The sequence below is a fragment of the Amblyraja radiata genome, chromosome 24 (assembly GCF_010909765.2).
Source record: "Amblyraja radiata isolate CabotCenter1 chromosome 24, sAmbRad1.1.pri, whole genome shotgun sequence".
Classification (NCBI taxonomy): domain Eukaryota; kingdom Metazoa; phylum Chordata; class Chondrichthyes; order Rajiformes; family Rajidae; genus Amblyraja; species Amblyraja radiata.
This window is the reverse complement of record NC_045979.1, coordinates 18324868-18334494: the sequence shown is the minus strand read 5'-3', so window position 1 is coordinate 18334494 and position 9627 is coordinate 18324868. Positions and strand designations below refer to the sequence as shown.

Genomic DNA, 9627 nt, shown 5'->3' with positions numbered 1-9627 from the left:
AAAGATTTCCATTATTAGCAAAGAAATTTGCGAGATGTAAAATGTAGATTCAGATGCCATTCTTTAAATGCCAAACAAAATACATCAGTATTAAAATTTGAAATATAATTTTCCAAAGTTCTGAGAGGCACTATATAATAAATTCAAGTGATGTTTTTCACCTTATTCTGCGGGTATCCTATAATTATTCAAAGCGTTCGATGTATAGCTGCCCTTCTGTTGTTCATGGAAAGTTATTGAAAATTTGGGAGGCGCAAAAGGAAAAATCAAGTTCAGAAAGGGATTTATATATTTGAAAATAATCAATTGTGGAAACAGTCCTTTTCACTTATTAGCAGGACAGAGAAACGCCGTTTCAGATCACAGACTTGAAACAACAAATCCAATGCTGTACCAGAGAATAAATAAACAATTAATTTATTTTGGAAAAAAAAATTACATCTTTATAAGAATTTGGGTGGCCACACTTGGAATATTGCATGTAGTTCTGGTCTCCCCAAAGCCTCCACAGAAAGGATGTGGAGGCTTTGGAAAGGGTACAAAGGTGGTTTTCCAGAATGATACCTGGATTAAGTGGCATTACCAACAAAGAGAGGTTGGATAGACTTGGATTGTTTTCTCTGGAACATCGGAGGTTGTGGGGAGACCTGATAGAAGTATATAAAATTGTAAGTGGTATAGATAGGATAGTTAGAAGGCATAGTTTTAAGGTGCAAAGTTTAAAAGAGATGTGCAGTTCAACCTGAAACGTGCTGCATGTGTGGTGGGTGGAGGCAGATACAATAGTGGCATTTAAGTGTCTTTGGATATGCTGGAAATGGAGGGATATGGATTATGTACAGATAGATAAGAGACGAACTTGGCATCATGCTCAGCACATACATTGGGGCCAAAGGGTCCTGTTCTTGTGCTGTACTGTTCTATGTTCTATTAGTATAAGATACTATTCTTGAAATGCCAAAGAAAAAGACCATCTGTATTAATATTTGAAATCAAATTTTCCACGCAATGGTTGTTTTATTTTTTTTCCCTGTCCAAAATCTTAATGTCTCAAAGTGCAGTTAACATTTTCCTTGAATATATACTACACATCTATTTAAAAGGAAAGAACAGGCAACTTGAATGAGACAACATTCAGAAAATCACCACTTTAACTTTCAATCACCGATGCAGTCACCATGCACCTGGCATAACTAATTATTCAAGGCGGGTGAACAGAATTCTTCTCCCCGCAATGTCATTTACAGATTCACTGGAACTAAAACAAAAATTATATTCTCTCTTCAAGTTTGCCAAATTTAAAAACTTTTCAGCACTAAATTCTGAATAGAGCATTAACTTTATTATTAACCTTTAATGCACATCATTTTAGGAAGCAGCCAACTGGAACAAGATACAACAATCTCATTATCTGAGACAAAAAAAGTAAAAACAAATATTTAATTAAACATGGAAACTTGGTATACCAATAAACTTAGAAACGAAACTAAAATTACTTTGGTTACTTCAATTATAAAGATAAATTTAGCACGGTTACCAAATGACATAAATACTTCCTTTAAAACTAAAATAATCAAATATCTTGTTTTATGATCTGACTCATCCTTCACAACGTTTTAAAGTGAGATAGAAGATTTGATGGTTGTTGCATCTTTAATACAGACCATGCACATATATCGGCTCCTAACTACTTTTCCATCGGCTTGCATTCCATCCAAGCACCTCCAGGATTGCACAAGAGTAAATGGTATAGTGTTTGATTCTTTTACAGAAATAAACCATTCTCTGATCTTACTCCTTGTTGAATGGTTCTGCAAAATGTATTGTTCCTCTCAGAGTCAGGGTCAACTTTGGACTACCGGTGTCATTTAATAAACAAAACGTAAACACCCGTGACAAGGCAAGAGAGTGCAACAGGTACATGAAGCCTTGTTCCTATTACTGCAGCTGCAAGGAAACAAAAGTTTTATTTAGTAATTTATGTAATGATGGTAGCTTTTTTTATTATTGTCTACAAACACTGCAAATTTGAACAAACTGCAATTATGTTCAGAATTATCTCAAAATGTGTGTTCAGAGCTTGATGGGGAACAAAGAACTGCAGATGCTGGTTTATACCAACGATAGACACAAAGTGCTGGAGTAACTCAGAGGGTCAGGCAGCATTTCTGGAGAAAAAGGATGGGCGACATTGTAGGCCCGTTGTTGGCTCGGAAAGGTATGATCTCCTCGGAAAGGTATGATCTCAAGAGGGAAATAAGTGGAGAGCTGTGGAACTGGTTAAACAACTAGAGGAAGGAGCAAGGGAGGAGGTGAGTAAGTAGAAGTTACATTAAACTGTTTTAGACATTAGGTGCAGCAGTAGGCCATTCGGCCCTTCGAGCCAGCACCGTCATGGCTGATCATGCACAATCAGTACCCCGTTCCTGCCTTCTCCCCAAATCTCTTTACTCCGCTATCTTTAAGAGCTCTATCTAACTCTTTCTTGAAAACATCCAGTGAATTGGGCTCCACTGCCTTCGGAGGCAGAGAATCCCACAGATTCACACCTCTCTGGGTGAAAAGTTTTTCCTCATCTCCGTTCTAAATGGCCTACCCCTTATTCTTAACCTGTGGCCCCTGGATCTGGACTCCCCCAACATATTGAGACGGAAATGGCAAGTCTCACAGGAAGCTGCAAACCAAGTGTGCAGGTAGTGTGTCATTGCCGCACTGGGAAGACTATGGCATCTCCCTTCTATCTGTTGGAGATCAGCTGTTTAAAAGGCTAGCATGAAGGTAAAGGAAACTGCAAGGGAAGAGAGGGCTGAGAACATGATCAGCAAGCATCTAATCCAATGCACTGTCTGTCCCGAAGTCCCAGCTGTACTGAGGGTAGTGTTTGAAATAATGTGGTTGTAAGCCTGACCCGCCGAGCTACTCCAGCAGGTTGTGTAGTTTTTTAATGAGAATTTTGCCAGGGCTCGAGGGTCTGAGCTATAGGGAGAAGTTGAGCATGCTAGGACTCTATTCATTGGAGCAGAGGAGGATGAGGGGTGATCTTATGTGCAAAATCATGAGAGGAATAGATCAGGTGAACGCAGTCTTTTGCCCAGAGTAGAGGAATTGAGAACCAGATTATATAGATTTAAGCTGAGGGGGGAAAAGATCTAATAGGAACCTGATGGTTATCTGTTTTTTTACACAATGAGTGGTGGTGTATGGAATGAGCTGCCGGAGGAGGTAGTTGAAGCTGGTACAATCGCAACATTTCAGAAACATTTCAACAAGTACATGGATACGACAGGTTTAGACGGATAGGAGCCAAACGCAGGCTGGTGGGTCTAGTACAGATGGGACATGTTGGTCAGCGTGGGCAAGTTGAGCTGAAGGGCCTGTTTCCACGCTGTATGACTATAATTCTAACGATGTCTTATTTACCCCTCATTTCTTAGCTTGGGAGAGCTGCAATAGGAATTTTGTAGCCCGGAGAAAATCCAGTAGTCAGGATCGAACCCGGGTCGCTGGTGCTGTAAGGCTGCAACTCTACTGCTGCGCCACCCTATTTTCCTCCAAGGAAAATATTTTATCATGTTTATTACTAATATAATACAAGTATATGATTTAGTTCATCAAATCTAGTACACAAATAGGTTTACCTTTGTAAAATACACCCCATACCCCTTTCTTTTCAGAAAGTAACCATTTATTCAGCCGTGGAACTTTTTTTAAGTATGCACAAGTGCATATAAAAAGCAAGCCAAAGACCAGGAGCCCATCGAAAGAATATACTGTAAAACACCACAAGAAGTCTGGTTAAAACCGAATAATCAAATAAAGTATTTATGATACATTAGTTCGAAAATTTATACAACAGACATGAGAACAAAAGATAACCTACAGTCATCAAATACATAATATCGCTAAACAAAAGGATAATCAAATCACAGCAGTCTATTATTGGTTAAAGATATATATTTTAAATTATGTTCTTTCTTGATTTGTACAAAATAAATTGATTAACACTACACAGTTTTAATACAGAACTTATCAAAAAATGGCACTTAAATGTTTAGTGTTTCATTTTTAACCAAAATATTAATCCGAGCTTCCCTTGTGCTGTTGTTTGTAGGTGTGTGCGACAAATTCTCAAGCAAAAGCAGATTGTTTACACAATAATTCACTCAATGGTGCCAAGAAAAAAAAACTGCTAAAGCACTAAACCTACAAAATTAATTAAACTTGATTAATTTTATTGGCTTAACATTTCTAGACAACAGCACAAGGAAAGCCCGAGGAAGAATATTTTAGTTAAACTGGGCAGCCAACATTGCTCCAAACTTCAGCGGAACTGAAATTGCAGGTACATGTGCTAATTCATCAAGTGAACAAACAGGAATATTGAAGAAAGCCACAAAGTGCTGATGTAACTCTGCAGGTCAGGCAGCATCCTCTGAGAACATGGATAGGTGACATTTCGGGTCAGGAAACTTCTTCAGACTGTTTCATGGGTTTTGGCCCAATCTTTATTCTGAAGAAGGGTGTTGACCCGAAACATCACTTATTCCTTCTTGCAGAGATGCTGCCTGATCCATTTCCTATAATACACTTGATTTCAACGTGTATATTACACTTGATTTCTAATATGAAGTTGGCATAAAGATTCAAAGTTATTTAAAGTACATGGTTACAAGAAGAAGAACCTTGCTTGGATTTATAACAATTTAGACTTTGTGAAGTTTAAATAGAAACTGTCAATAGAAGAACTATGCTCTAAGTGCTATATTCAGAAATTAATGATGAACAAATTAATGGTTTAAAATTTACACGGATGTCAAGAGTTCTTGTTCAGTGTATCAAGAATGTTTTGGATTTAGCTGCCAATGAAGGTCCATTATTAATGTAGGATATGATAGAAAAACTTAAAATACTAATAATGAATTGAAGTTATCATCTGTTAAATGTGTTGAAATGATCAGATGTGTACCTTACAAAAATATACAGAATGAAGGATAAGAATGCAATTTGGTGAATTTGTCAATATGATGGTTAGCTTACTCTAACGTACACAGGTGGCCCCTGCATTACAGTGCCGGGGAAACATGGATGAACAGTTGTGTTCCTAGTAAACCATCTGTATCACAATTTTCTGTTCAGCAAAACTGCATAATTCGCGTATGTGTCAAAATACAAGGGTTGAAAATAATGCACTTTGTATTCATTTACTTTTTTTCACAAATTCCGTCAGAGCAAACTTTAATCCACATCATAAAATATTTGTGTCGTCATTTGCGAATTCTGTACAGGTTAATTTTCGTTACTCGATCAGCAATAACAGGAAATACCTGAATATGCTCTTCGTCCACTTAGGCCTGCTGGATCTCCCAGTTGCTAACATTTTTAACTCCTCTTCTCCTTCCCATACTGACCTTTCTGTCCTGGGCCTCCTCCATTGCCAGAGTGAGGCCACACGCAAAATGGAGGAACAGTACCTCACATTCCACTTGCGTAGAATATAGCCCAATGGTTTAAACATTGAATTCTCCAAATTTTTAGGTTGCTACAAACTACACCCCCCCCCCCCCCCCCCCACTGCCTGTGCCCCACCTGAACTTGCATCTATTTGTACCCTCCCCCTCACCTTCCACCTATATTCCTCTAGCTTCACAATTCTCAACTATTAATTCCTTTGTCTCACACCTTCTGCTTTCTCATCTCTGGCCTTTATTCAAACATCTGCCCATCGAAAATCCCTCAACTGTATCCACCTATTACATGTCAGACTTTGTCCTGCCCTATCTCTCTTTCTTTCACTTCCTCCTCTATAATCAGTCTAAAGAAGGGTCCCAACCTGAAATGGCACCTATCCACATTTCCCAGAGATGCTGCCCGACCTGCTGTGTTACTCCAGCATTTTGTGTCTTTTTTATACAGCAGTACATAACAGTGTCGTATACAAAGTAGTACCACTGTATTCAGAATTAAATATTGTTGCAAAAATGCACAGGCAAAAGTTTGTTTTTGTTGTAATTAAGTACAGATTGATAGCTTTGACCTTTAGTTGTTTTACTTGCCAGCTATTATTAGAAGGGATGCTAAATGTATGATGAGCGTTTGATGGCTGGGCCTGTGTCCGCTGGAGTTTAGAAGGATGAGGGGGATACCTCATTGATACTTAACAAATAATGAAAGGCCTGGATGGAGTGGATGTGGGGAGGAAGTTTCCACTAGTGGGAGTATCGAGGACAAGAGGACACAGCCTCACAATAAAAGGACGTACCTTTAGAAAGGAGATGGGAGGAATTTCTTTAGTCAGAGTCTGATGAATCTGTGGAATTCATTGCCACAGACTGCTGTGGAGGCCAAGTCATTGGGTATTTTTAAAGCGGAGATTAACAGGCTTTTGATTAGTAAGGGTGTCAAAGATTATGGGGAGAAGGCTGGAGAAGGGGTTGAGAGGGAAAGTTAGATCAGCCATAATTGAATGGGCCGAGTGGCCTAATTCTGCTCCTATGACCTCAGAACTAAATCTGTCAAGACATTAGTTTATAAAAACAGTACATTATTACATAGGCTCCAATCTTATCTAACTAAGCAGAGGCCCAGAATGCAGGCTGAATTCTGCCCTCCCTCGAGGCTAAACCCCAACCACAAGATATTCCAGATTTCCTGGGGAAATGGTTCCCTGAGACTGTGCTAGGAAAAGACCTACTGCAGGGTCTGTGGCTCCAATGAAAGCAATGGGGGGGGGGGGGGGGGGGGGGGGAAACTAGTTTCTTATTTTATTTGATTCACATTGTTTAAACATATGAAACATAGAAAAGTACAGCACAGGAACAGACCCTCTGGATATCAGTATGAAACTAAACTAATCTCATCTGCCTGCACATGATCCATATCCCTCCATTTCTAGCATAATCATTTGCAAGTACGTTTTAATAGTGCTATTTTCTGTAAAAGTGATTTTGGCATTCATAAACATTCAATTTCACTGGTATCTCTGCAAACCAATCAGCCCGGGGCTTGGGAGATGGCAAAGTCATTGCTCAGAATTGTTTAATATTGTGCCAGGCCATCCGAACAACGAGGAATTGGCACGCAGGCCAAGAACAATCAATTATTTTTTAAAGTCTTATCCAATGAATCTTTTCAGCCTAAGATAAACAAATCGCCATTGAGGAATGTTACACCTCCCTAAACCTCTCAATACAATGTGGAAAAACAACATTGAATTAGTAGTGTGATTAAATCGTTCAATGCACAACTGTAATAATAGGTGCATACAATGTACCTGTACTGACAGCAAATATGTAAAACTCAGATTTGTATTATTCCTCCATTCCCTGCATATCCGTGTGCCAATCCAAAAGCCTCTTAAACATCACTATCATATCTGCCCCCACTACCACACCTGGCAATGCGATCCAGGCACTCACCATTCTCGTGTAAAAAAAAAACTTGCCTTGCACATTTCATTTAAATATTGCCTTTCTCTCCTTCAAGCTATGCCCTCTAGTTTTTTATATTTCCACCCTGGTGCAACATAGTGGAGTGTACGCCCCAATCAACATCAATGGTGCAGAAGTCGAAATGGTTGACAGCTTCAAGTTCCTTGGCGTTAATATTACCAATGATTTGACATGGACGAACCACATTGATGTGACTGCCAAGAAGGCACACCAACGCCTCTGTTTCCCGAGGAGACTGAGAAAATTTGGCACATCTCCAAAGATTCTTACAAACTTCTACAGGTGCGCCATGGAAAGCACACTGTCGGGTATCACCACAGTTTGGTTTGGGAACAGCTCTGCCCAAGACCACAAGAAATTGAAGAGAGATGTAGATGTAGCCCAGCCCATCGCACAAACAAGTCCTCCCACCACTGACACCATCAACACTTTATGCTGCCTCAGAATAGCACCCAACATAATCAATGGCTTGTTCCATTTCCTTCGCTCCACAGATGCTGCCTCGCCCGCTGAGTTTCTCCAGCATTTTTGTCTACCAATGGCCTGTTCCACCCCGGTTATTCCTTCACCCCACTCCCATCGAACAGAAGATACAGATGCTTGAAAGTGCGCACCACCAGACTCAGGGACAGTTTCTTTGCCTCTGTTATCAGGCTTCTGAATGGTCCTACCATAAGTTACGGTACTGTCCAATTCACCTCTACCCCACTGCAACCATTGCCCTGATGCGATACAGTGCTGAGAACTATACTCTGAACTCTGTATCTTCTAGTTCTCTCTATCTATTGCTCTTGAGTTTGACCTGGTGTATTTATGTATAGTATTATCTTTTTTCACCTTGTTTATTATATTGTATACAGGGTACTATGTTCACATATTCTGTTGTGCTGCTGCAAGTAAGAATTCCATTGTTCTATCTGGGACATTATGACAATAAAACACTTGTCTCTTGATCCGATCTGTACGGTTAGCATGCAAAACAAGGTTTTTCACTGCACCTTGGTGCACATGACAATAATAAACCTAAGCCTTGGGAAAAGGTTCTGACTGTTTACGGTATCTATCTATGTCTCTGATAATGCGATGAACTTCCATTTGCTCTCCTGTCAAACTCCGGCATAAGAGAAAAACACTTCCGCAAGAGTCCGCCTATTGGACAACGACGTTGCCATTCAGGCTGGGGAACCGCCTTATCCCGCAATCCAGTTTGCCTATTGGACGAGGCTGCTGCCATTCAGTCCCGCGTCCCGCCCCCCCTCTCGCAGCTACGTTTGCCCATTGGTCGAGAAAGCTGCCCTCGACTCGCCTTCCTCCGCAAATCCGTTTGCCTATTGGTTGAGAATGCTGCCACTTATCCCATGACCCGCCTTCCGCGGCAATCCCATTTCCCTATTGGACGATGCAGCCGCCAGTCAGCCCCACGTCCCGCCCTCTCGCGCTATCAAGTTTGGTTTGACAAGGAGCTGGCCGATCAAGTTTAGTTTACCGGGCAGCGCTCCGTAACTCGGGTCAAAGCCGAGGCGAGCGGCGCCTGGTCTGGTCGGGGATGGACAGCGGGGCGGTTACGGCCCGGAGCCCGTTACCTTCTGTCTGCCTGCCCGCCTGTTCGGTGCCGGGCCGCCGCCGAGGCCTAACGCTAGTGTGGGAGCGGCCACGTCCTCAGTTCCCCTCAGGGGCGGGTTAAGGGGAAGGGGACGAAGGCCGCAGCCAGACGGTGGGGAAGGAGGGGAGGATTACCGTTGGTCATGGCGACGGTTGGATGCGTCCGCCTCGCGCTCCTTCACCGCGCGCTCATCGCCCGCTCGCGCCCCGCAGTCCGCCCGCCCGCCCGCCCGCCCGCGGTAAACAGACAGGCGCAAGCAGTCAATTCCGCTCACACCCACACGTCGCTCCGCATCGATCTCCTCGCTCTGCGCTCGCTTGCTCCACCCTTCTGCGCCAGGCGTTTCAGACCAAAGATTCAGACGCTCTATTCAGGACAAGGACCAAACGCTGAGAATTTGCTCATCTCTCTGGGATATAATCGTCGGAAATGCAGAGATCAGTTGGAACAGTTTTGGCAGAGTCAAGGGTGTTTTACTGTTATATGTCCCAAACGGAATAATGAAATTCTTACTTGCAGCAGCACAACAGAACACCAAAGTCAAAGTATCCTTTTCAGTCTGAACGAAATTTCGTG

The 9627-nt window shown here is 41.8% G+C and overlaps 1 protein-coding gene across 1 annotated transcript; it reads right to left on the bottom strand.

Annotated features, from left to right (window-relative positions):
* Positions 1 to 983: 983 nt before the first annotated feature.
* On the bottom strand, positions 984 to 9349 carry tmem167b (transmembrane protein 167B). The gene is made up of 3 exons (XM_033042532.1): positions 9186 to 9349; positions 3639 to 3770; positions 984 to 1947 (listed from the first exon to the last, which is right to left on the bottom strand). Exons 1-3 carry the CDS (start codon positions 9193 to 9195, stop codon positions 1865 to 1867), a joined length of 225 nt encoding a protein of 74 aa, XP_032898423.1. The 5' UTR covers positions 9196 to 9349; the 3' UTR covers positions 984 to 1864.
* Between the last annotated feature and the right edge of the window lie 278 nt (positions 9350 to 9627).

Coding starts and splice junctions, on each gene's coding strand:
- tmem167b (XM_033042532.1), bottom strand. Junction 1,948..3,638: donor ATGGGGTGTATTTTACAAAG/GTAAACCTATTT, acceptor GTTTCCTTGCAG/CTGCAGTAATAGGAACAAGG.